The sequence below is a fragment of the Molothrus ater genome, chromosome 3 (assembly GCF_012460135.2).
Source record: "Molothrus ater isolate BHLD 08-10-18 breed brown headed cowbird chromosome 3, BPBGC_Mater_1.1, whole genome shotgun sequence".
Taxonomy (NCBI): domain Eukaryota; kingdom Metazoa; phylum Chordata; class Aves; order Passeriformes; family Icteridae; genus Molothrus; species Molothrus ater.
The window spans coordinates 110,104,666-110,132,305 of NC_050480.2; the positions used below are offsets into that span (position 1 = coordinate 110,104,666).

Consider the following 27,640-nt stretch of genomic DNA (forward strand, 5'->3'; position numbering starts at 1 on the left):
GGCAGAAAAAGGTACCCAAATACCTGTCAGACTCCTGGAGCTACACAACCCTGCTGAATCAGTGACAAGTGTGAGAGCACACCGACTCACCTGTGTTTGGTTATGGGGGGTGGCAAGCATGTCCCCAAATATTGGTCCAATAAACACACCCCCATCATAAACCACACGAGTAGAAACAGTTGGCTTCAGGCCAGTGAGCTTTTCAGCAGAGACCTGGCAAAGATCAAGGAATTTAAGTTTCTCATCCTTTTCTGTCCTGTGATTTTAAATTAAAACAGAATTTTTACAAGCAATAACTCCTGGAAACTTCTCACCCTTCTTCCATGAATCATATCTGCACCTCTAAATCTTCATAACTCAAGGTTTTGCAACACCTCCCTGTTCCCACCTCCACCTTGCAGTCAAAGAGACAATAAAGAAGTTCAGGAGTCAGGTTGGTAAATGAACGTCTAATACCCAATAATATAATTTGGATTTAGGCACTGAAAGATCTTGTCAAAGACCTGACTTTAGGTAAAACAAGAGCCTGTGCAAGAGCTGAAAATGCAGCTTTTTTCACTCTCCAGGCCAACATCTTGGGCACTGGAATTTGTTGAAAATGACATCACACTTTTAGGAGCTGAATATCTAAAGAAATAGTGTTTCCTTTTGACGTAGGAAACATCTCAGTCTGAGTCCTTACTCAAAAAGATCCTTTTGCTTGAAGCAAACCTAATATGACAAATCTTGGGATGGGAGAGTGTAAAGTGAACCTCCAACCTGAGACCTATGAGAATCAGATCCAAAACCAGACAAAACAGTTCTCAGAAAAATACCCTCTTGGGAAATAAATGATGCCACAAATCTGTGATGAGCTCCAGTTACTGTACTGAAACATTAAGGTATATATAATTAAGAAAGATTTAATTTCAGTGAACCAGTCCCTTTGCTGCACAGAAATTACACTCAAGTCTCCTGGTTTTGAATCACAGACTCTATATAATGTCTTCTCCTAAAACTGGGGTTTTTTTTAATAATTTAATCTGGAATTTGCTTAAGGTGCTGTTCCAAACAGGAAGATTGCCTAAATTTCCATGGTGTCTTCATAAAAACAACCATTGTGAGAGTGAATCAGCCAAGACCAAAGACATCAAATGAGGATTAAAGTGGGGATTAGTAAAAGAAATTACTGTACACTGATAACATTGGGCAAGTCCCCAGCTGTTTTTTTCCAAGTCAGTGTCCAGACACTTTCATAGCACGAGCTGCAGTCTCTGGTCACAGTGAAGTCACTGGTGTTGAAGAAGGGAGCTGTGAAATTGTCCACATTGTCCTGCAAAAGCTTGCGGAGCTGGTGGGCAGAGATGTGCACTGGAACACCTGCAAAAGATGTTAGGGAGCAGTGGATATCTCCATTTCCAGGAGACCACATCTGCCTGCTCCTAGGAAAGGAAGAGGTTTCATTGTGAGTGCAAGGCTGTCATGGTTCAACCCTCTGCAGCTGCCAAAAGAGGGACCTTTATTGGACCCTAAACACTAAAAAATCATAGAATTATAGAATAGAATCATAATATACATATTATATTATGTATTAATTATAGAATAGAATCATAGAAGGATTTGGGCTGGATAGGACTTTAAAAGTCATCTAATCCCAGCAATGAACCTTACACCAGGTTGCTCAAAGCCCCATCCAACCTGACCTCAAATGTTTCCAGGGATGGGGCATCCACCACCTCTCTGGGCAAACCCTGCCACTGTTTCCCCAGCTTCATCATAAAAAATTTCTTCCTAATGTCTAATCTGAAGATCATCCACACTATTTAATAAGATTCAGTGCCATGCTTTAGTTGAGGTGTCAGGGAATGGGTTGGACTCGATGACCTTGAAGGTCTCTTCCAACCTTGTGTGATTCGGTGAACAACCAATCTGGCCTTGAGCACACCCAGACATGGGGCAGCCAAAACTTCTCTGGCAATTAATCCTTCCCTTGGCTTCCTGCTCAGGAAATCCAGGCCCTGGACCTGCATCTTTCCTTACCTGGTATCACTGTGTTGGCCAAGTGGATGTGGAAGGTTCCTCCAAGAGGTGGGGATGACTTCTGCAGCCTCTGGATGGTGAGGCTGACTCTCACATCCTCCGTGGACACGCTCAGGTGTCCATATTCCTTAGAGCCCTCCCCAAGCACTGCACCTCTGTGGGACAGAGAGGGGGTCACAGGAAGGCATCAGCAGTGGAGACCTTCACTGCTGACACCCCCAAGTCAACCAACAGCTCAGGGACACCTATGGGAACAACACTCCTGAAGGATTTAAGGGGAAGGTGCCCAGACCTCAAAAAAAGCCTGGATATTCCCAATTTCTCACTTCTTATCACTCTCTACAGCTCCCTGAAAGGTGGATGTGGCCAGGTGGGGTTGGTCTTTTTCTCCAGGCAGTAACTGAGAGAACCAGAGGACACAGTCTTCAGCTGTGCCAAGGGCAATATAGGTTGAATATTAGGAAAAAGTTTTTTAAGCAAAGAGTGATAAAGTACTGGAATGGGCTGCCCAGGGAGGTGGGGGAGTCCCCACCCCTGAATGTATTTAAAAAAAGACTGGATGTGGCACTGGATGCCATGGTTTAGTTGAGGTGTTAGGGCTGGGTTGGACTCAATGATCTTGAAGGTCTCTTCCCACCCAGTGATTCTGTGGTTCTGTGAATTATGCAGGCAATTCACACAGCAAAAAAATATGGAAAATTACCTTTTAAAATTTATGATAGAAGAAATAATTTATGCAGCATCAAGCACCAGGTGCAAACCAGTGGTGTTTAGAAACACCACTACTGGTGTTTCTAAAGAACCAGCTCAGTACAACCTGGCCAGCATCTGCCACAGCAAAGCAAAAAATATTTCCTGCTGCACACTGTAATCTCCTCAAACCCATGAAAACCTCAAGTCCCCTGAATTACAGTAAGGTTTCATATTGTACAATCATTTAGGAAAAGACCCCTAAGATTGAGCCCAATCCTCAGCCCAGCATTACAAGGTCCCTCATTAAACCATGCCCCCAGACACCACATCTCTTCTGGAGTCATTCAAGTTCACAAAAGTCCAATTTCTAAAAGTTAAAATGCCGTTTTCCTTCGCCACTGAAATTCTGGTGTTTCAAAGGAAAAGGAGCCTCTCTGTGGTACAACGATGCCACCGTGTGTTAAGAGTCTGGATAACCGGTGGCTTCTGCGGAGCAAATTTCCACGAAACAAAACCAAAAGGATCACTGAGCCCTTGTAGAGCTGGTACAAAATTTTAGCCAATATTCCTGTTCTGACAGGGGTAGGATTTGTATTGGATTAAATCATAGCTCGTTTTCAGCAAAGAGAAAGAACCAGGTTTATTTTGAAGATGTCCAAAGACAGTGCTCAGCTCACCCATTTTAAAGCTTGTGCTGATTCCTGCTTTTCTCTGATACCTTCCTCAGTGAGATGGAAAAGTGCACCTGTACCTAACACCTTTTTTTAGCCTGGTGAGGGGTATTGTGATCAAACTGCTTTTTAATTTTTTTTAATTATCTAAACAGGTGGATCTTCTTAAATCTTCCTCTTTCAGGTATTTTCCTCAGCTCTATAGTGATGCTTATGGCTTTTCCCCCTTTTTTTTTCTAAATTTATTCAAAAAATATAGCCATCAGTGTTATTTGCATCATTCCAATGTCAGTCTTCAGGCTCCACACAGGAGTAAAAATTTTCCCTCTTCTTATTAGTTACACCTCTGGTTATTCATCTCAACCACCACAAACATCCCTCTGTACTCTCATTCCTGCCCTTACCCTTGGTGGTTTATGTTAAGATACTACATTTGACTCAGCTGGATACAATCCAACTTTTACAGGACTTATTTTCTACCAGTACAAACCTTTAATGTTACAGTCTCTGATCTGGTTACAGCCCATGGCTCTGATTCCTCTGTCATTGTTGGCAGGAACAGAAACCTCATCTCAGCAAACAAGGACACCCAAGGTGGACTTCCAGTGCCTAATATGGTCTCATTAACAGTGGTGTTGCACCTAATTGGTGTCATTAACAGTGTTTTGGAGACGCTTCTGGATGATCTTCATCCACTGTTCCAGAAGGGCTTAGATTTCCTTCCAATCCCACATCACACCTTGGTGACCCACAAATATCTGACACCCCAAGTTACCTCAAATTTCTTCAAACCTCTTGTTTCAGCAGCTGAACCCATCTCCAGGTACATTGGGGGAGCTCTAAGAGGTGCTACAGGCTATTGAGATGAGCTGCTCCCTGTCCCTACCTTGGAGAGAGAAGGGGCAGACTGGAACCACAGTCAGACACCCACCAGGACACGTTGTAGGTGGGAGGAGACCCCACCACAGACACTGCTTCAATTATTCTCCCCTCTGGCCACAGGGGTTTGGGGTCTCTCTGAGAAACTGAAAGAAAAAACATAAACATTCATTAGAGCAAGGAGAGCAGAGGTGACTATGCCCAGGGTATTGCCATTTCATAGCTGGAAATACCTGCTTGGTTTTGGTTTTTTGGGATTTTTTTTGTTTTGGTTTAAGTTATATTTCATAGAATCATTAAGTTTGGAAAAGGCCTCTAAGTCCACAGAGTTCAGCTATTCTGCAGCACAGCCCAGTCCACCACTAACCCATGTCCCCAAGTGCCACATCTACACATTTTTGAACCTTTCCAGGGATGGTGATTTCACCACAGCCTGTTCCATTTGTAGAACCACATTTTCAAATAAATCAAGAATATCGATATTTTGGCAATTCCTTCTTGACTGCTGTCACCAAAAAAAAAATATATTTCAATTCAAGAAAAAGAAGTATTTTTGTGCCTGTTGTGAAATTTCCCATTGAAAAAGCTTCATCCCTCTTTATTGCTATAGATTTAACAAAATTTCTTGGGGGGAAAAAACAAACCAAAAGAGATGCCTTTACCAATCACAGCTCTGTCAGCAATGATGAGTTCATCAAGATAAAATGATCCAGGTGTTTCTTTTTGCAGCACAGGGCTCTGCAAGTCTATCTGATGCACAAATACTGGGGAATTGGCTGGGAGGTCCTGGAGAAGCACAGAGACATTCACACAGCTCTTCCAGAGGTTGGTGCAGGTAAATGTCCAGCTGGAAGACACCAGGGTTGGGACAATAAACAAATTTGAGGTGATTGTGAAGATTCCAGGTAATATCAGGCTCTGGTTTTCTTGCTACTGACACTTAGCACAAGCCACATCCTCAGTGGTTTCTGATTACTCACCATGTCCTTGTTGGGTTCCCCAGAGTGAGAAATGAGGATTTAGATCTCTGCTTATATTTTCCCCTCTGAATCACTAGAGTGGGATATGGGAATGACTACACCTGCCTTATTTTTGGCAAAATACCACAATAGCATCAGTGACCTCAATGGGGGTCAATCCAAAATTCAAACCCTCAGCTCTTTTCATTTTTTTACACCCCTGATTTTTTTAAGTCTGCCTGCCCTAAGCTTTATGTCTGCTACCAAATGTTTTCTACTCATTGATTTTTAAGTGAATAAAGAAAATCAAAGGCTACACCAATTTTCAAAGCTTTCAAAGGGTGGAGTAAAAAACCCAAGTAATTCTCTCTCTTACTGCAGGAAATCGACTGGGAGAGAAACTGGGGAACTTATGTTCTCAAAAATCTTCAAGTACACCTGTGTGTCACTGACGTGAGATAGTGCATGTAGCAAGAAACATGGAAGTTTACTCATTAAATCCTCCAAAAAGCAAAGAAACACATTCCAGCAATGCCTCTGTAGGCATTTTGTCAGATTACTCCAACAGACAAATTGTTCCTATATAAATAAGAGCTTCCCTCATTTTCCCTACTGCACCTTCTTATGGAAAATGTAATCTCTGATAACTGTAATTGTCTGGATACCTTTCAGAGTCAGTTTCATTGAAGTCCCACTGGCAGGTGAGGTTTCTCCTCACTGGACATGAAGAGACATTAGTGTAGGACACTGAGAGGTGGAGGATGTTGCTCATATGTCCTTTATGTGCAAAACACACCTGCAAAAATGGGGGAAAGACTTTCACAAATCAAAACACAGATAGTTTATATATAATGTACATGGAAGATAAAGGAAGAGATTATATTTCAGTTCTTGTTTAACACTGGGTTGTTTGGCCTGGAGAAGAAAAGACTCTGGGGAGACCTTAAAGACTCTGCCAGTGCCTAAAGGGGCTCCAAGAGAGCTGGAGAGGGAACAAGAGCTGTAGAAGACAATTTTGGCACCCAGATGTGCCACAACATGGCATCAAACTGACCCTTGGGGCTTCTCTGAAGTTTTGGGTTTATTCCTGTCAAAAGCAGAAGATGAGCAGAAAAGTGAGCAATGGATCACCAAACAACAAAGGAGTTTTTCCTTTTTTCAAGAAATGGTTGTCCTTGTCCCTTCCACCTTTCTCCAACACCATCCCACTTCTTCCTTTCCCACAGCAAGGGTTGTATCCCCAGGAACAGTTAACAACCAGGTGTGTTAAACATTATCTACATCTCAGAGATCTCAAACCAAATAAAAGGTGCTCTGCTCTGTGCCAAGACATGATGCTTGATAGATTTGGGGGAATTGTAAACAACCAGATGACTTTATGTTGCTTATTAGGCTCTGAACATTCAGTGCCCAGTGCAAGCTGCTCATGAAGAGAAGCCACTCACATGTGGGTATTTAGTAAGGTCATATTTTGGTAGTGTTGGTGGGGAAGTTTTCACCATCTGGCTTGGTCTGTGGATGCTGAACCTCCCACAGAAAGGCTCTGTTCCACTGACAATGTGTCCTGTGGTGATGATGTTCTCCATATCTGACAAATAAAAAAGAAAATAAAATGAGAGTCAAGATTCATGAAAATACAAGTGGGTATCGAGAAACTGTCAAACAGGCCTACTCTGAGAATTTTGCCAGAGTTTAAGAAGTGTTTGTACAACACTCTCAGACACAAATTCCTGGGGTTGTCCTGTACATACCCCAGGAGTTGGATTTGATGATTCTTGTGCTTCTCTTCCAACTCTGGATATCCTATGATTATTATATTGATCACTGTGATTATTATATTGATCATACTGTTTTTAATGCATACACACAACAAATAGATGATAAACATGAATATGTACTTATACCCATTAAAAGTGTAAATTTCCTACCAGTAAAAGTTTCAAGAACACTTATGTCATAAAAGCAGATCCATTCTCACAATAAATACTGCTTATTTGCCAAAGAAGCTCCCTACCTTCTTTCTCAAAGCCACAGTGAAAGAGGATTTTAGCAGAAGTTGGTTCAGTTTCACATCCTACTGAAAGGAGTTCTTCTATTGCTGCTTGCACCTTTAAAATAAATTAAGAAAGTAGAAAGCAGTCAGTTACAATCATTTCAGCAGAGACTTCAACACATACTTCATTTTTCATCAGCCAGGGATCAGTGGCACAGCAGCTCTGAACAAGCAGGTAATCAAATATTAAGAGAATAAAAAGGTTAAATAATAATATAACAAAATTTATCTCAACAGAGTGTACACTTTTATGTTTACATAAACATTTTCAGGGGTGTGAGACATCCTCAGTCTAATGACTGCCATGGAGCCATCACTCAGGGTCACTTTAATGTTGACAAATTCACAATCAAGACATCAAGAGCCTCAGGGCTGTTGAAGAAACCAGAGCCATACAAGAGCCAGAGCTCATCTGGCATTAGAGAAGAAGTCCAAGGATCTGGATCAATGAAAGTCCAAGAAATCTGGATGTTGTGATAAGATTAGAATACACCTGGGAGTCAATGCTCAAGAAAAAAAAATCTCACTGTAAGATATTCTCAGTTTAAAAAAAATCACCTCTCCATCACATTAACTTTATCTCAGCTTCTGGGCCAAATCTTAACTTCTATCAAGCACCAGAGCTTCACCAATTCCCAGCAGAGGACTCTGTGTCTGTGTTTAATGGCACCTACCTGTTGAGCTGTAGCATTTGTGGGGATCATTTTTAGTGTGTTGTTCCAGGAGATACTGAAATAACCTGTACCAGACACAGTCAACATCTGGGAGAAAAAGAGAAGCAAATCAAGAAATGAAAACAAATGCAAACTGCATGACATATATACACTTCAAACCTGGAATCTTCTACTGGGGAGGATTTTACAGCCAGCACTTTGCCTTTTTAAGCATCTGTGGTGAACCAGGGATCCCTTCCAAGAGTCACTTCAGCTACTCATAAACTGCCCTTGTCCTACAAGGACAAGGATTCTTACATTAACAGGAGAACAAGGGATACATGACTTGTGCAGCTGCAAATGGTCCTTAAAGCTCCTGTCCTGCAGGAGTTTAACCTTTAGGAAAAAACTTCCCTCATTCCTGAGTGCTCACACGCACCCACTCATGTATGTAAAAACCACAGACAACTTCAGCTCACAATACTCTTCTCATCATCTGTCTCAGGAGGTTGTAACAAAGATGGAAACACACATTTTTTTTCACACCTGGCACCACCAAGGCAGCACTGACCTGCACTTCTGGGAGGTGCAAGGCTCGAGCCTGAATTTCGTGTCGCTCAGTGTAGTAGTTGTTCACCACATGGGGGTCCAGCCACGTGTTGTGAATCTGGACTCCAACTCTCATCCCCTTGCTGGGTGTCTTGGCATGATGCAGTGCTTCCAGGTAGTACCTTGAGCCAGCAGTTAGCTCAAATTTCTGGGATTTTGGCTGCCAAAGTTCACTCCAGTTCTTCACCCAGTTCTCAGACCACTCTGAATTGCCAGCAGGGAGAGAGGCAATTCTCACCTGTGTGCAGAACAACCAAATCACAGGATCACAGAATGGTTTGGGATGGAAGGAACATTAAAAACCATCTCATTCCACCCCCTGCTATGGGCAGGGACATCTTCCACTATCCCAGGGTGCTCCAAGCCCTGTCCAACCTGGCCTTGGACAATTCCAGGGATCCAGGGGCAGACACAGCTTCTCTGGGCAACCTTGGCCAGGGCCTCACCACCCTCACAGCAAAGAATTTATTCCTCATATCCAATACAAACCAACTGTCTTTCAATTTGAAGCCATGAAACCAGTTAGCAACATTTCTCCATCCCCAAATAATATTTACTCCAATGCCACAGCTGCAAAAATAAAAAAAACAAACAGCATATTTGTGTTTGAAACTGATAGCCATGGGTTGATGGCTCACAAAATTCCTTCCTATAATATACGAAAAAGCCAGAATCTCAAAAAACTGTGTTTTAAGGTTCAATTCCATAAAGAAGAGAATTGCTATGGCTTGTTCTAGCATTAATAACAGTTAATAGTTCCCCAAATAACTTTTCATGGCTTTAGTTCAGACAGAAGTGTGCTGAACTAACAACAAAAAATATTCTGGAAAAGACAATCAATTACTCTGGTTGCAAGAGTGATTTTTTTTTTTTATGAGCTATATAATGGAGAGGGCAGATGTAAAATATCAAAAATAATCACACAGCTTTGACTCTGCAATAGATTCATAAAAGATAATAAACCAAACCACACTGGGGAAATTCCCCCTTGTTACTTAATTAAAATCCTTTCCATACTCATTTTTAATTTCCATTTCTCTCATTTTTTTCTACCAATAGTAATACCTTCTGGTTTGGATCTTGGGACAAACTTAAGTAGAGAGAGGCCTGACCATCTGCCTGAATCCAGAAGGTGTAATTGTTGGTCTGAGGAGCCACAAAAAACCCACGGAGTCTGGAGCTAAGCAAAAAACAGAACATCCACAATATACAAAAGAGGTACAGCAAAAAAAACCCCAAAACAACAAACCTCCCCACACCCCACCTTCACATATACACTGAGTAACAAGAAAACATCTTTAAACCATTTTAACTAAACAAACCTTGTTATTTCAAAGCTGAAGTAACCTCAAAATGGCCCAATTTCACATTAAATGTCAATTACGCCTTAGAAAAGTTTCAAAAAGGAAAGAAAAAAACAGCTCCATGAAACCAAGTATGATTTTGTTGGTGGCCACTTCAGTGCATTTCTTCTCAAACAAAGTCTTAACCCTAAACATGCAGAAAAAGCCAAAACCAGAATGCTCAGAATCAAACAACAAAAACAGAGAAGTGGTAGAAAAATGTAAGAATTCATGCACTTTGCACAATTTTTCAATATCATATCAGAAGTTGAAATGGGAACCAACACGGTTCAGGAATTTATTTATTTGTATTAACTCCACCTTGGCTGCCAACATTGGCTGAGAATCTGCCCCTCCACACCTGGCCAGAGCTCCAGCCCAAAACAGCCTCAAACTGGAGCTCCTTCTACTTCCAGAGCCAATTTTTTGGTGGTATTTCAGCATATCTAGGCCAGGTAGAGCAGAAACAGTGAGGGAAAGCAAAAGGAGGAAAAAATAAAGCACTTCACTGCATATTTTAAGCTTCAAAAGGACCTCGGAGCAAAGGGTTTGCTTTGATTTATAGGAGCTGTGCAGTGAGGCTCTGCTATAAAGAGCTGTCAGGTGTTTTTGCTCCACCTTACACTGCTAAAGGTGATTGCCATGGCTTCGTCTCTTTTTAAGATCACTGAGTACCTGAAGGACTTCTTTGCCCCAGACAGAAACCTTACTGGGGAGCTGGCATTAGGTACAAACTGCCATCTGTATCCAGGACCTGCTTCTGTCAGATCAGAGGCATCATCCCAGACTTCAAAGAGAAGCCCTCTGTTTCCTAGAAAGTTGAAACAAAAGTATTCTCAGCAGCAGCCAGCAGAAATCCCAGAGCACATGCTGGAATCAGTGCTGTAGGAGGCAGGCCAGAGAGAAAATTTTAATAATAAATTGGTTCTGTTTGTGGGGTAGTTTGCAGTCTAAGGCAGAACACAGATCTCGCCATGGGGAATTTGTTTTACCTTGAAACTTTCCAACAGAAATAACAAAACTCTGCAGAGAGAACAACAACCAACCTGTTCACGTCTGCTATTGCAGGAAAAAGCACTGAGATGACCCACAGTCAAAGTTAAGCCTCATTTTATGCATTAAAATCTCCTACTGCAATGCTCCACCCAAGGAGTGTCCCCAGAAGCCTCTGCAGTAACTCCAGTTCAGCCATCCTTCCTCTAAATATCTTCCATGCCTTTTTCCCCTCATTTTCCACAGCCCTGCACACCAGTCTGACCTTCCTCCCACCATCTCCTGTCTGCTTGTGGTGGGCTGAGCTCTTCACCTTGGTTTTCCTGGCTACAGAATCACAGAATGGTTTGGAAGGGACCACTCAAGTTTACCCAGCCCAACCTCCTGCCACGAGTAGGGACACCTCCAACCAGAACAGGGTGCTCAGACCTGCACCCAAACTGGCCTTGAATGTTCCCAGGGATGGAGCATCCACCACCCTTCTGGGCAAACTGTGCCATGGCCTCCCCCACCTCATTGTAAAAAAATACCTTCCTTAGAAACAATTTAAATAGATCCCCTTTTAATTTAAAATCGTCACCCCCTGTCCTGTAACTAGTAAAAGTCTATCCCCATGTTGTTTACATCCCCATGTTTCTGAAAACCTCCTTTAGGAACTGGAAGGGGCTCTCAGGTCTCCCTGAAGCCTTCTCTTCTCCAGGCTGGATAACTCCAGCTCTCTCATCAGTCTTTCCTCATAGCAAAGGTGCTCCAGCCCTTGGATTACTTGTAACCCCCTTCCCTACCACCCCAAAATTGATGTTGAAGCAGACAGTGCTTTGGAAAACCCCATTTCATGATTGCAATCATCACCAAATTGTTTCTGCCCTGCATTTCTGTGTGTGTTTGTTTATTTGGAGCTCCAGGAACAGCTCACCTGGCTGGGGGGCTCCATGTCTCCTGCCCTCACCAACAGCCTCAGTGGTGCATCTGATTTCCCGGGGAGAGATGTGCTTGACTTTACAGGGAACACCTGCCAGCAGGGAAAGGAGACAAAAGTGCTGTGGGAGACTTGGAGACACAGCTGAGCTGCAGCACAAACACATCTCAGAGTCATGGAGTGGTTTGGGTAGGAAGGGACCTTACAAATATGTAGTTCCAAGCAGCTTTCCATGGATAGGGTCACCTTCCACTAGACTAGGCTGCTCTATTGGAGCTCCTTTAGGAACTGGAAAGTGCTCCAAGGTCTTTAGCCCCTTATTTTCTCCAGTCTGAACAGCCCCATCTCTCTCAGCCTTTCCTTATAGCAGAGGTGTTCTATCCCTCTGATCATTTTTGGGTCCCTCCTCTGGATTCATTCCAACAGCTCCATGATTTTCCTGTGCTGAGGACCCTCGATGTGGTGCTCTGGGTGGGATCTCACCAGAGCAGAGAGGCAGAATCCCCTCCCATCCACCGTGTTCCTAAAGCTTAGGAAACTTTAGCTAGGTTCCTAAAGCTTAGGTTCCTTGAGCTTGTTCCTAAAAGGCATCAACATTTTGCCACAAGCCTGGGCTGGTACTAACTGCAAGGAGAACAGTTCATGCCCACAACCAGAATAACTGGAGCTTCCTGGAGGTGTGCAGTGGTTTTGGTTTGCTAATTTGAGATTTTTTTTGGTTAATGTATTAATGAGTGTGATGGGTTTAGTGTTGGTAAATTACCAGTATATTTATTAGGATGTATTTACTCATTTCCTGCTGTGAGGTAGGACTAGGAGAAAGGTGAAGTAGGTTTAAAACTTTAAAAGGGTATAAAAAGAAATTCATTAATAATAACTAAAAGAAGCAGTATTAAGAATTAAAACAAAACCTTTAGGACATTTCTCCTCCCCCTACAACCTCATTTTTCTTAATGACAATATAAAGAAACAAAACCTAAAATTTTAGTTTACTACTTCTAGAATAGTTTTTCTTTAGGGAGAGAAGTCTCTCTTGTTAATGTTACGGAGATATCTCTACAAGAAAAGAGTTTTTTTGTGATTCTCTTTACAAATAGCAGCTGACCAGGGAAATATGTAATCATGAACTTCTTCTCATTTTTCTATAAACTGTTCCCATAGCTGTGTTTGTGGGCTGTATTAACTTATGGGGTATTGTTTTAAAGATGAGTTGTTGAAAGGTAAAGGTTCTTATTATCCATCTATTTGTATCACTTCTGTAAATGCCTCCCATGCAAAACAAGCACGAGGACAAGGTGAATCCTACAATTCCCACACTGGCATCCCTGAACACCTCTTGGGTTTTGCAGTCAGGGCCAAACTGTATTTAAATAAATAAAATTCACATTATTTTCTCTGCTCTTACCTGCAGCAGTGACCTGCACTGGCTCCTCAAAGAAATCCCCAGTGACAGTGAGCTCAGTGCCCCCTGCCAGGCTCCCTCTGGCTGGGAACACGGAGAAAATCTCTGCAGGGGAAGGAAAGAGGGATCTGAGCACAAGCCTGGCAGGGGTTAATCCCAGCCCTGTCTCTGGGAAAGCCTGCAGTGCACTTGCACTGCTTCCAGCCAGCTCCTGTGAATGAAACCAGCTTCTCACTGATCCCTTTTTTTGGCAGCCTCTGGGATGACACCAGGGATGAGCAGCATGGATAATTTGGCCACATGGCAAGGGGGACACTGCAATGCTTGGGCTGTTACTTAGCAGGGGTTGCATCTGTCATGCTCAGTTTGCAAAATGCTCTGCTCTGTGCTATTGAGGATCTCTGGGAGAAAAAAAAAAAAGGCAGAATTAAAACTGTTTTAATCCTCTTGATCTTCTCTAACTCACATCTCAACTTAGTCCTTAGTTTAAATGTCACCACTCTTTCCAATAATCCCTCAGACTTTAGGGACAAATGGATGGAGCAGAATATCTGAGTGTCCACATCATGACCATGAGATCCTTTCAGGACTTTATCTATTCCAAGTGTGCCATTCCACAGGAAAACTATTTTTCTTTTTGATGACAAATACCCACTTTGCACTCATATTGGAGTTTAACCACCCAGTTCTACTTGTATAGCTCTGGAAAAAAGAAGTCTAATAAGAAGATGATGAGGGATTTTGGTCTATATCTGCATATTTTTTTTTAATTCATCTGGTATTTAAACACTAATTTTACAGTATTGACTACTAACTAGCACAGGACAATCTGGACAGATCTAGCAGATCTTTCTGCTCATGCTCTGCCCACAGCCAACTTCATGCATGGTTATTTCATTTCACCCTGCTTTAAATTGTAAATAAAGACACAAAATTAGCCTTCTTAACAAAGAGTTGTGTACAATACAGCTTGAAACATCACATGCAGGTTATTTTTAAGGTACCTTAAATAATTTTTTTTAACTAATGGTGCAGTACCCTGCTATTTACCACTAACCCAGAACTCAATTCTTGGAGTAGGTGAACATCACCTCTTCCCTGTAGCCAGTGTAGGAATTCTCATCCTGAGGTCTGCATTTCCAAAATTTCAGCCTCATCAAATACAGAGTGATTTAAGGGGGAAAAGTTTCCCTATGAGCAACACCTCAACTCTAACTGATCTGACAGGACAAGGAACAACACAAATAAATCTGGTTGTTTTTTGCTTATAAAGCCCATACCAGGGGATTGGAACACCAAAATGAGGACAAAACAGGATTAGATCCCTGGGAAAAGCAACAGTGAGAGGTGTTTTCCTAGATCACACTGGGACTGAGGGAGGACAGTGCCAGTGAGGTGGATCAGTGAATACCTGGATGAGTCTGGTACAGGAAAAGCTCCTGTTTGGCACTGATGAGCCAAGCACCTTTGTGCACTGCTGACCTGCAAGAGAGAAAATGCCTGAGATCCTGGGTCATGCAAATAAAAGCAAACCTTCATTTGGCAGGGCTGGACATTCCAGAGGAACAGTGGAACATTTCTGAAAGCTCCAACTCCTTTCACCAGCACATTGATTCATGAGACCCCATTAAATGGTTTAAACACTTTATTAGAAGTACTAGCACATTGTAAAGTATGTTTTGACACAGTCAGAACCTGTTTTCACCTCCTTTTATGGTTAAAATCTTTCCCATGTGGATGAATAGTTAAAAGCAAGGTGAAAGGTTTTAGTGCAGCTAGCTTTAACAGATCACAGAATGGTTTGGGTTGGAAAGGATGTTAAAGAACATCCAGTGCCACCCCCTGCCATGGGCAGGGACACCTTCCACTAGCCCAGGGTGCTCCAATCCCCATCCAGCCTGGCCTTGGACACTCCAGGGATCCAGGGGCAGCCACAGCTTCTCTGGGCACCCTGTGCCAGGGCCTCACCACCCTCAGAGGGAAGAATTTCTCCCTAATATCCAATCTTAATTCATCAGACTTCAGCCATTCCCCCTTGTCCAAGATAAAGTATCTCATGTTTTGGTCACTGAAGGTAAAGTATAAAACCCCAAAGTGGAAATACTTTGGGGAGAAACATTCTCCCATGTCATTCCAAATCTGGCAATCATCTCCTCAAGATAACAAACCTTATTTCTGAGCAATGAAACACATGATAAGGTAAAAGCATAATTCACTCATCCTGGACTGAAATGCAGCTCTATTCCCATGCAAAACCAGGGGAATAGAGAGAAAAGATTATTTTACTCACTTTCCTTTGTTAAACACTGAGAAGCTGACGTTGTGGGACCCTGGAGGAGAGAAAAGTGACAAAGCTTTCAGGCAGAAGTATGAAGTAAATCCTACCAAACGTTGTCCAGGTTCTCTGGGCCCAGTTCTCCCTTCCTTGTACTTTCCTTACAGCAGGAAGGAAAATCTATTTTACATATTTAACTCACAATATCCTTCCCAAACAGGAAGGCTGGAGCTCAAAGCCTCCACAAGAAATTAGAAGCTTCTTCAGGGTGCTTGGAACTGTGGAAAAATGAAAGGGATCCCACCTGCTACTGGAGACTGTGACTAGAAGGGAACACCCAATTTATTCCTCTAATAAAGCACTAAAGGGGAGGGACATCACAGACAAGAAGGATTAAAGTAGGAAACTCAGCAAGGACCCCAAATCCCACTGCTGGCTGTCAGCAATGCCCACATCACATCATGGTTTCCCTTCATGTCCTCCCAGGCTGTGCAGAGGACACAAACCAGGGGAGGGGCTGTGCTGCAAGCCCTGATCTGAAGCAGCTTTTATGGACTCAGCCCTGAGCCACATTCCAGTTTGGAAACAGAACAGAAACTCATGACAGACACCCTCCTCCCTGTATCCTCTGGAGTCTCAGGAATGACAGAAACCCACGATTTTACCCCTTTTTACCAACCTATGTGATTCCCTTCCACCCGGCACTGCAGGGTCCCCAGTCCATCCTTCACCTGAACAGGGTAACTGTGGAGAGAAAGGACTTCACTGAGCCTTGGGAGCAAAAAAAAAAACAAAATATAGTAAATCAAGTAATCAATAGAAGATGGGGGCTTATACACCCAAGATAGTCATGGTTTGCTGTCTTTAGAAACATGGGAGTGAAGCAGGTGAGATGGGAGAGGAACAACTTCTTCCCACTAAAGATCAAGAGTTCAGCAGCTTAGGAGGATGTCTTCCAGCAGCAGTGCTCCAGCTTGGCTCCTTTACACCTATTTCTAGAAGCTGATGCTGTTGGTGGCCTTCAGAACCCTCCCTTGAAATAAAAACTGAGCAGGGACAAGTGGAGGCACAAGAGGAGGGTGAATAGAAAGACAAAAATGTTTCCCCTTTTCTCGCTCCTCTGCAGGTTCCTAAACTGTGAGAATGAGCAGGTAGCAATTAAAACAGATATGCTGGCACTACATCAACCCTCTGGAGTCATGGAACAACACAATTCCCACCATTAACTCACATTTATGTTTAAGCATTTGAAGCTGCAGAAAGCCAGCAGCCCTCACCCACCCATCACAGACCATAACTCCCCAAGGTCTGTCTCCACTTTAAGCCCAAGCAGAAGAGTTTCTCCAAAAGCCACAAATGTTTTTGTGCACAAGCTGTGCTGAACCCTTGCACCAACACAAACCCAAGGTAAACCAGAACTGACGTGGTTCCAGCTCTCCTGTCAGCAAAAGAGCAGAGACTGGTCCATCCATCTCCTTCTGATGTAAGAACAGCTGGCCTGGGCAAAAAATAAACAGGAAAGATATGATGTGATGCAGACAAAAACCTGATCCTGTTAAAATCAGCAGCCAGCATTTTCCCAAGGGACAGGAATTTTCTTATACTTGTATCTAACATTTATTAACCTTCTAGAAAATGGGACATGCCCTAATCTCTTATCTCTGCATTTGCAAAGTGCATTCCTCAATTACTGTGGAGGCTGCAGCTCTGTGAGAGGGCAGCAGGGCCCTCTTGGAGACGCCTCATGCCAGCTCTGAATGATCCAATCCCTCCTCCCTGAAGGCAAGGCTGAACTCCAGGAGGGCAATACCCACCCACACCTTCCAAACCAGCAGGCAGCACCACCTACAGCAAGTACAATAAAAATATAGCTCAGACATTTCTTTATTTCATTGAGGAAAAACACTGCAAACAGCTTCCAGCAGAAATCACCCAAGCTCCTAATAAAAATTTAAATATCTGCTCCTTAAAGAATCTGTATGGGACAACTTCCATTGGAGAGGAGGAAGAAGGTGGGAGGAATAAATTCAGAGCAATTAGAAGAGTAAGCAAAGGCTGGCAATGATTCTTTGGGAGTTAACAGCCAATTAAAGGAAATAGGTAATTAAAACCTGTAATGCAAACACTTTGTGATGACCCATCCCTCACAATGCAGTTTTCTGTTGCCTATGTTTCAGAATGCAGTTTTATGAGGTTTTCCCTAAAAGAGTTTGCTTTTATTAGTACAGGTGGCTGATACTGAGAACCTTTCCTTTTAAGGAAGACTAAAAAAAATATCAGTGCTGCCAAATGTTTGTTCAGCATCACTGGACCAGTGCATCCCATACAAAGCATGGGAAAAAGTGCAGAACACACTTGGAAGCATAAAAACCATTCCCTTTTTTTTGCTCCAAATCCTGAATCAGCGTGACTGAGTGGCAGACTGCTCTGGTCAAGTCCAAGTCCCCACCTGGTACCTATTTCCTAACACACCAAAAATGGGCAAATTATTCATGTGAAGCTACAAAGGGAACCTGTCTGGTATGCTGGGATTTTGAGGCCATTTCCTTTTGGTGAGGCTGAGCTGTAAATGAGTAAACTGGCAGCAGAGCACTGCAGGCACATCCAGCCTGTGCTCAGACAGAGCAGCCTTTCTTCCCTCTCAAAGCTTCCAGGGCTCCACCAGAGGCAGGTAAAACAATAATTGATCCCAAACAAAGGCTGCTGATTTGCACAGTGTAGAGATGGCATGGCAGGAATCTGCACTGGACTTTCCTGCATGCCAGCAGAGAGTTTAATCACTTAGCCAGAGACATTTCCAATCAGTTTGAGAAGTCATTAAAAAGTATGTCAGTGTTAAATATCTGATGCTTCAATTAAAATTTCTAACTACTGAGAATACACACCTTTCCTGGCTCCTGAAATGATCCTTAAACTGCCAGCAGAGTAACTGTGGATTAATAGTTTATCTTTAAAATACTTACCTGAGCTGAATTCTTCATTGCCACTGGCACAGAAATCATAAATTAACATTTGGTAACATATCCATACATATGGAAATACATATGACACACAGCAGGACAATGTGGATGCTCATTTTGGATTCACTGTGTTTAAAGGAGCTGCTGTCCTAAAACGAGGGTTTTTTTAAACCTAGCTGCTTTTCTCTGTTCCATGTAACCACAGAAGCAACATTAAAAAAAAATCTCAAACCTCTGAGAACAAGAAAACAACTACAGAGTGTTTAAAGCAGTGAACAACAAAGCTTTTTGTCTCAAAATACTTCTCTTCAGTCTTCTGGTTCATCAGAGCATCTGCTTCAAACTAATCCAGTTTTTTCTTTAAAAAAATGCAAATGGAAAGGGGAAAATTTATTTAACTTTTCAACTCTGACATTATTTTAATTAGTTAAATTTTAATTTGCTAGCCAAAATAAAATCTACAGCAGCCAGCTGCAATTACAGTACAATTCACACTGAGCTGTGATTGACTGTGCTGCCAGTAAACAAACCAACCAGCTTAATGGACCAGTTGCAATTAGATTAACAAAGTTTGCTGGAGCCCAACTCATGAGCTGCAATAAACCACAAAGGAAGTAAATGGCAATTCTGGGCCAACTGGTTGCAATTTATTGCTGTCGAGGAGGCTGATGGAAGAAATGCCAATTTACAGGAACTGCAGCAGATAGCTGAGTGTTCATAATTACCCATCAATATAATCCATGTTGAAGTCCAGGGTCTCATATCTGCCAGCAATTGTCTTCCCATGAATCTGTATTAAATTTCCTGTTTAAGAGGAAATGGAAATTGAAGAGAGTCTTTTAAAAGCAGAGAACTTATTTGCAGATTTTCTGAGCAAAAGGAAATTAATGGAACAAGAGGAATTAATGGTCTTTATAGATTTTGCAGAGGTTCCTGCACTGAATGTACTCTCAGCTTTTACCGTGGCCCAAGATGATTTTGCACTTAATTCACTTTTCTCAAAGCACATCTTTGTTTCCCACCAAAAAAACCCACATTTTTTTGCATATCTGTATTTGCACAGAGCTCACAATTTTTCCTCACCTCTTTTGTTAGCTAAACCCCACTTTCTAACCCAATTCTACTGTAGAACCTCACGAGACAACCAAAATTACATCATCTGTACATCAGACAGGGTGAAGGTCTAAAGAAGGATCTTGGCATATCTGTGACCAGATTATTCTCCTGCTTTTCACTCACACTGGGAGGTGAAATATCCATCCAGCTAATACAGAGAAACCACCATACTGACACCCTAAGAATCTAGAGCTGAACTACACCTGAAAACAATTAGAAATTAGGCATTGATTTATATTGAGGCACATCTGTATGACACAATCATCCATGTGGACTGTCTGAACTCCTGAGAGACCAAAACCTTTTGATTAATCTTGACTTTGAGGATCAAACTTTCAATTTTATCTAAAGAAACCTGGAAATACAGACATAATAGAAATAGGGGGGAAAAAATCTGCCATATTCCAATTAATTTTTCAGACAAAAAACAGCGAATGACTTCTCATGTAACTTTAAAGTCTGATCTAAAACCCCAATAAGCAAAAGGTCTGTATGGCAGTACAGATTAAAGAAAGGTCCCATACCTGGGGTGCCAGATGATGGATTAATTTGGTAAACCACAGGTGTCTGCTCAGCTGAGAACTGCAAAGAGAAATTTGCAGTGAATTGTCAGCTATTTCTGCAGCAGTCCAACCCCACCTGATGGTGCATTGCTCACAACCCAGCCAGCAGCTGCATTTCAGAAACTCACACTCCCCATTTGATCTTTGTAGCAGATTGCTGCTCTGAGAAAGGAGTAAAGAGAATTATTCCCTCCTTACCCCCTCTCCCTTCACAGTCTGGATTAGTGATATTTTTACATCATCTTTTGTGCCCAAATTGCCCATCCTGGCTTGATCCGATGTCAGAAGACACGGTTTAATACAATATCAAATTTCTAAGACATGCTTTAGCTGAAGTTAAAACCTGCATTTTATCTGGAATGGTGACACCATTTTTCTTCCCAATAGTATATCCTTTAAAACAATTCCATCATCATAGATGTGAAATACTTCAGCCACTCTTTGGCAAGTTTGTTGGGTACCCTAAAGCAGTGGAGCAAAGGCTTTGTCTTGGCCCATCTTACAGCAAAACAACAGAGATTTTTTGGGGAAAGGACCACCTTTGCCTCTGAGGAAAAAACCTTGGAAATCATCAAGTCCAACCATTAATCCAACACTGCTAAATCCAGTAAAACATATCCCCAAATGGCACATCTACATGGTTTTTCAATCCCTCCAGGGCTGGTGATCCACCACTTCCCTGGGGTTTGACAATCTTTTGGGGAAGAAATTTTCCCTAATATTCAATCTAAACCTCCCCTGGTGCAACTTGAGGTAATTTTCTCATCCTGTATCTTGTAACCTGGGAGAAGCGGCCAACTCACACCTGGCTGCATCTTCCTGTCAAGGAGTTGTGGAGAATGAGAAGGTCCTCCCTGACCCTCCTTTTCTCCAGGCTGAGCCCCCCCCAGCTCCCTGAGCTGCTCCTCATCAGGTTTGTGCTCCAGACCCTTCCCCACGCTTTTTGGACATGTTCATCTTCCCCACCTCCTTATGATCCCCCTCAAGACCTCATTGGCACTTACAGATGCTGCTCACAGCCCAATAAATATCAAAAAGGTAATTTTTTTGCATTAATTCAAAGGCACCATTGCATATATCAGTTTTTTTCCTAACTTTTCCTTGAAGCCCATTCCCTTTCAGAGCTCAGCCTTTCCCTTCCCTCCTACTCCTGGTCATGTTAAAAATGAATGAGCAGCCACAAATTTCCACCAGCAATGGCCACTTCTGGGGAGCAAAGGCACCATCACACCATACTCCAGGCTGCAGGAGATGTGGAGAAAAAAGCCAAAAGCAGCATGACACTGGGGCCACTGGCTGACAGTCTTGTGAGCTGCTCAGACTTGTTGGTGCCTGCAGCAGCTTTTCCAATCCAATGCAGAGGCAAAATTAATTTTAATACATGTAGCTCCCAGGGCCCAGCCCCAAAACAAAGAGACACATTGTGGTTTATTTAGCTTGGAATGTGCCTCATTAACAGCATCCCCTGGTGATTTTTCATCAGCTCTCTAAGCTAGCTGAACCACCCAGTGACTCTTCAGCTTTAATATGCAATTTACTGAAAGTGCTGGATTTTTTGCTCAAAATTAACACAGAGCTGGGATGTGACTTTCAAAAACACCAGGCCTCATCCCAAAGCACACAGTCATGGTTAAGGATTCTGCTCTGTGAGAGATCACAGAATCCCAGAATGGTTTGGGTTGGAAGGGACCTTAAAGACTTTCTCATTCCATGCCCCTGCCATGGGCAGGGACACCTTCCACTGTCCCAGGTTTCTCCAAGCCCTGTCCAGCCTGGCCTGGAGCACTTCCAGGGGTGGAGCAGCCACAGCTTCTCTGGGCAACCTTTGCCAGGGCTTCACATTAAAGACTTTTTTTCAAACATCCAATCTAAACCCACTGTCTTTCAGCTTGAAATCATCTCCCCTGGTTCTGTCTCTAATATGCCCTTGCAAAAAGTCTCTCCCCATCTTTCTTTAGCTTAGGGTGGAAATTGAATGGTCTTAGAGGTCCCTTCCAATCCAAACCATTCCATGATTCCATCCATTTCAATGTATTTCCTGTGACACAATGTTGAAACTTCACTCCCTTCAATACCTTGAATTCTTTATCCTCACTTCTGCACTTGCTTGGTGATTACCTTGAAAGAATAGTTCTCTTTCTCCACCTCAGTCAGGTCGTTAATCACGTGTCCTTTAAAGATCACCTCCACATAATACAAACCCTCCTGGGGTGAAGACCTAGGTGGAAGAAAACGTGTATTTTATTTTTATACAAACTGTGTTTAGGAGCCAAGTCCTTTACAGAGTCTCCATTCACATCGAGTCTGCTGAGACTTTCATAGAGCAAAGGAGCTTTACACTGTCAGCCCAGACTTCACACATATGAAGCCAAACTTTAAAATAACAATTTAAAAGAAATGTGGAAGCACAGTAAGAAATCACAGCTAAGAGCAATAGGTGACAGGACTGCATTGGCACTCCACCTAAATTATTGTTAATGCAAAACACAAGCATTCTCATTAGGCATGCACAGAAAATAATTGTTATTCATTAGTAATAAAAGTAATCCCTGATCTGCAGAGCATCTTGATCCTGGTCCATAAATTAATGCTGCATCCTTGTTTCACAGTTTCCCAGCACAGCACCCAGCAGAATTAACTCCCAGCCAAATCATAGCAGCAAAATATGGAAGATTCCCCTTAGGTCCCTCTTCAGACACCCCCGTCTTCCAGTCCAACCACCTGTGTTAAAGCTATGACAGGATAGAAAGCAGGCAAGCCAAACTGCCCAGTTGGTGCTTGGAACCATATTTACTTCCTCTTCTATTCATAACCTCTCTCTATCACCTTGGACAGGTGAAGGACACCACAAGCTGGTAGAGTCTCCTCCAAGATTTCCTGGGGAGTTTTGCATCTGAGAGCTGGATGTCTACAAACCTCTGCAGGTCTGAGCCTGGACTGCCCAAGAATCCTCACTGCGACCCTCAAGGTCTCCTTGTGCTTCATGAATTTACAACAAAAATCAATCAACCCAGGTTAGCAGGTGCTCAGTGAGGCCACAGCGTGAGGATTTGTGAAGGAATTTTGAATTTAAGGATTTCTGAGTTGATTTAAATAATGTGATTTAGTTTTCTTATCTTCCACATAAGCAAGAAAGGTGAGTTCAACTCACATCTTCACCACATGGCTCAGAAGGTCACAAGGCCTCTTAAAAATTTATTAACCAATAAAATACTACCAACAAGGATATTTATACTTTTAACCCAATCCTTAAATATTTTTTCTTATAGACTCATACTGCAGTGTAAGTTTTATTAGTCAATCATGTTATAATACACAAACCTACAGTACAGTACAATACTCTAAAACTCTAAACTTTCTTCTAACTTATCTCTCTTTTAAACTATAAATCCACATTCTTACTTCTAATACCTAAATTTGAAAGACTTTTCCAAAGCTTCATATAAAATCCTTGTGTTTAATTCTAAACTTTGACTTACAGGCCCAAAATTCTGAGAATTCCCTAAATTTCAGATTCCAACACCATAGGAATTCTTCCAACTCCCAAACTTCTTCTGCAGACACAGAAGGAAAATGAGGATCTTGTTTGACAAAGGGCAAGGTCTCACCCACAGTGTAGCTATGGATCATACCTTGTTCTGCACCTTATGGTGGGCAAGTCCAAATACAGAGGAGAGACATCACACGGCAGCCTGGGCAGGTCTGGGTGCACCAGGGACACCTCCAGCTGGGATGCACTGGCTGGAGAGACAGATTCTACCTGGTGGGATGCTGAGCCTAAGAAATAAAATCAATCAGAAGGGCTCTGTGAGGACAGGATCACTCCCAGTCACACAATGAGCTTTTTTGGAGGTATAACCCAGCTTCTCTAGGAATAAGGTTTAGAGCCCTTGATCAGGCTTTTTAAAACCCTGTTTGTGTAATTTCATGTTGTGGTGGTTTAACCCCAGCTGTCAACTCAGCCCCACACAGCCACTCACTCACTTTCCCTTCAGGGACATGGGGAAAGGATTGGAAGGGTTAAAACCACGTCCCCAAGTCCATTTCCACACATTTTTAAATCCCCCTGGTTACTCTACCCCTGCACTGGGCAGCCTGGGCCAGCTAATGACCATGCACAGCTGATTCAGAAACCAGCTCTCTTCACAATTAATAAATATTCTTCACTGTGGAAAATCAGTGTTTGTACAGCTGGTTTGGGGCCAAAATGGACATGACATATAATTTTCTGAAATTTTTACTAAGATCTCATGTTTATCATAAGAGTTTTAAAATGCTCCAGCATCACAGGCCATATGAACAGGGCAGATTTTTAGCTTTTCTTCAATAAAAGGGCAGGAGCAGTAAAGAAATTTCTAGCCCTACATCTGAAAAAAAAAATAAAGTGAACATTTTGACTTTTGTTGCTTAGAAATAAACCTTCAGCAATAGCTTATAAAGTCATCATTTCAAGCTGATTTCATGCTATGAGTGTTGTAGCCTATGGCTCTGTTGGGTAGGGTTTGTCACTCCAACCACAAACCTCAGAAGGGAGCTGATTATCTGTTATTTTTCCATCCCTGGAAGTGTTCAAGATCAGGTTGGACAGGGCTTGGAGCAACCTGGGCTAGTGGAAGGTGTCCCTGCCCATGGCAGGGGGGTGGAACAAGATGATTTTAAAGATCCCTTTCAATCCTTTCTATGATTCTATTTCAACACACACTTTGTAAGAATTTGAAGCTCACCATCCAGGGTGATGGTAACCCATGTTCCCCCAGCAATGCTGCCCTCCTGGGGCTTCACAAGTGATCCTGAGGCTGTCCCTGCAAAAAGAAAAAAAAAAGAAAAAGAAAACAACTCCATCAGGCTAAGGGAAATGCAAATATTTTGAAAAAATTATTCAGGATGAGACACAGTGACCTGAGAGCTGCCTTCCTGTGATCCCACCCTGCATCCCATTTGTCTTTCTCAAGCACCATCCAAATTAATCCTGTTTCCCATCCTTTTCCTCCACCATTCTCCCCTGTTTACAGCTCCCCTCAGGGAGGTGTTGATGCCTTTAGGGCTTGGTGAACCAAGCTACACCCCGAGCCTCCTGTCATCCTCAAGAATTAAAGATGATAAACATCATTTTTATTCCTTCATCTCTCAAAGAAATGTGTTGGCTGACTTCTGTGCACCCTGCCAAAATTAAGGGTGCCTACAGAATATATTCTTTTCTGGCTCCCAGACAGCCTGTCCAGCTATTTCCTTTTGAAGTCCTTAGGAAAGACATTCAAGCCTGGAAAAGAGCTCCTGCTTCATGATGTTAATCACCTCTAACATGCTATGCCATGTTTTTCATAAAGACACCAAATTCCTCAGATAATTTAGGATTTGTTTTGGGTACCCTCATTCTCTGAAGCTCAGAGATGAACCAGGCTTCCTTTTATGCAGCCACTGACCAGAATTTTCCAGAAGTCATTTTATAATTATATCAACTTTCCTGATTAACATTTTAGGAGATTTCCAGCTTCTTAGCCATATTTGGATGCAATCTGATCAAACATCAGTATTGACCACCAAAGCCAAATACTGGACACTTTTGCATCATGAACCCTTAATATCAACATGCAGAGAGTGACATATTTATCATCAAGTAAACAAAAAACAATAGGTATGATATGAACTCAGGTAGAATACAGAGAATTAAAAATTAATCCAGAAATCTCCTCTATGGCTATGGAAACAATGCCATGGAAAATCAATAAGGGTGGACAATGCCCAATGTGCTACAGTCAATATCCCATAGTTTTCAACAACTTTTAGAGGTTCTTCTCCACTACTCACAGGCAGTCTGTGTCCAATCCCCACTGGATATTGCAGGTGTGGTTGGAGACACCACCTCTCCATCACCCACCTGCCAAGAATATCAGCACAGCACTCATCAGGAATGTTCTCCAAAGGTTCATCTTGAACACTGGATGAGGAATTCACAAGAGTCTGGCTCCAGGACCTTCCTTGTAACTTAAAATATAAAAAAAAAAATCTATATTCTTTCTTCTCACTGCAAATCTGTGGGAGCAATAGCTGTGAACTCTTCTAATAATTTAAGAATATAAACATTTGAGTTACAGACCAGGTCTTACTCACTATCATAGCCAGAGATATCACACATTTCCTTTATAAATTCCATGTCAGGACTGTTCTATTATTTAAAGACTGTTCTAACATTTAAAGACAGACTGACAACTTCTCCTGCCTTCACCCTCAGTATGGAAAAGCATGGGTGCATGAATTTAGCCACATTTTTAAATCACAAAATGATTTTGGTGGGAAGAGATCTTAAAGATGATCCAGTTCCAACCCCCTGCCATGGGCATGGATAGCTTCCATCAGACCAGGTCTCTCCAAGCCCCATCCAACCTGGTTTTTACTGCTTATGGACCACAAGACCCACTGCAACTACTTTCTATTTATTGCACATTTTAACACACTGCAAAGTGCACGGGGCAGAGTCCAGCACAAGTGAATGCTGCATTTCAATGCAGGTGCAGAAAACATCATTTGGATTTAATTTTGTTATTCTTTTTAGGAGTTTTTCTGGCTTTACTTACCTTATTCAATTTGTTCTTCCTCCATTCCTCTGATGAGTGAAGTGCAGGGGCTCTGATACCAGCACAAGAGCCCCATCCCTTTGGCACCAGCTCTGTCAAAGGTTTCAGGCTGGGGTTGTGTCAGTCACTCTGCCCAGTGCTGAAACCTACCAGACAAGCTTCCCAAAAGGCTCAAATCCTGTCACAGACAGCTCAGAGCTGTCCACTGAGGGTGCTTAATTATTAACCTAAGCTACTTGCTGCTATTAACTGTTTTGTTCCAAGACTTTATTAACAATAACAAAAATAAACTTGGATTGTTCTTCCACTGGTATATGGTTAGGTGCTCCAATAGGAGGACAATTAATCCATTTTATCCTCTTTTTTTCCCTCCTACAACATGGCAACTGTTTCTTGATATGCTGATATTCAATCTGGGACTGACTTTCACAGCAACTGGGCTTCAAGGTTCCCTTACATATTATTAATTTAATTTTTCCATGGTATTCCAAACAGCATCATCTGCTGGGAATTCTGCCCAAAGGGTGTTTAGAGCCCTTATCACTTCTCAAGTAGCTTTAACCCTGCAGGTCTTTTTGCCTGTGGAAAAGAGGGCAGTGGACTTTCACAGTGTTTTATCATCCATGCCCTGGAGAGCCTTAGCTCCTGGGAAGATGCAATCCAGCCTCCCCCAGACACTGAATAATACCTCTACTCCCACCTCTGCCCTCCTCTCTTTGAAGCCCAGATGGATTTTGATGGAATCCCTCAAAGGTTGCTGAGCCCCTGCCCTGGTATGGAAACCTTCATGGAAGTTTCCACTGAAATTTGCAGGAAGTTCCCAGAGCCCTGCAGCATAACTGAGGTTTAATGAGTTACCACACACCAAACAGCAGCAGAATGTGCTCATGCTCTCACCTCAGCCCCAAAGAGAGGTGGAACAGGCTTGCTGAGCCTCAATTCAGAGACTCAGTGGCAC

General features: G+C 42.4%; 1 protein-coding gene across 1 annotated transcript in view; it reads right to left on the minus strand.

Moving 5' to 3' along the window:
- The window catches only part of PKHD1 (PKHD1 ciliary IPT domain containing fibrocystin/polyductin), a 236,301-nt gene extending 210,264 nt beyond the window's left edge, over window positions 1-26,037 (minus strand). Inside the window, 24 exon segments of the mRNA XM_054514344.1 lie at window positions 91-213; window positions 1,175-1,359; window positions 2,020-2,174; window positions 4,270-4,408; window positions 4,925-5,109; window positions 5,887-6,017; window positions 6,667-6,809; window positions 7,236-7,329; window positions 7,949-8,035; window positions 8,499-8,774; window positions 9,602-9,716; window positions 10,555-10,690; window positions 11,789-11,884; window positions 13,197-13,298; window positions 14,605-14,675; window positions 15,484-15,523; window positions 16,148-16,212; window positions 16,892-16,966; window positions 19,154-19,232; window positions 20,069-20,126; window positions 22,226-22,325; window positions 23,740-23,884; window positions 24,832-24,909; window positions 25,986-26,037. Coding sequence (XP_054370319.1) covers window positions 91-213; window positions 1,175-1,359; window positions 2,020-2,174; window positions 4,270-4,408; window positions 4,925-5,109; window positions 5,887-6,017; window positions 6,667-6,809; window positions 7,236-7,329; window positions 7,949-8,035; window positions 8,499-8,774; window positions 9,602-9,716; window positions 10,555-10,690; window positions 11,789-11,884; window positions 13,197-13,298; window positions 14,605-14,675; window positions 15,484-15,523; window positions 16,148-16,212; window positions 16,892-16,966; window positions 19,154-19,232; window positions 20,069-20,126; window positions 22,226-22,325; window positions 23,740-23,884; window positions 24,832-24,909; window positions 25,986-26,037 — 2,730 coding nt within the window.
- Window positions 26,038-27,640: the final 1,603 nt, after the last annotated feature.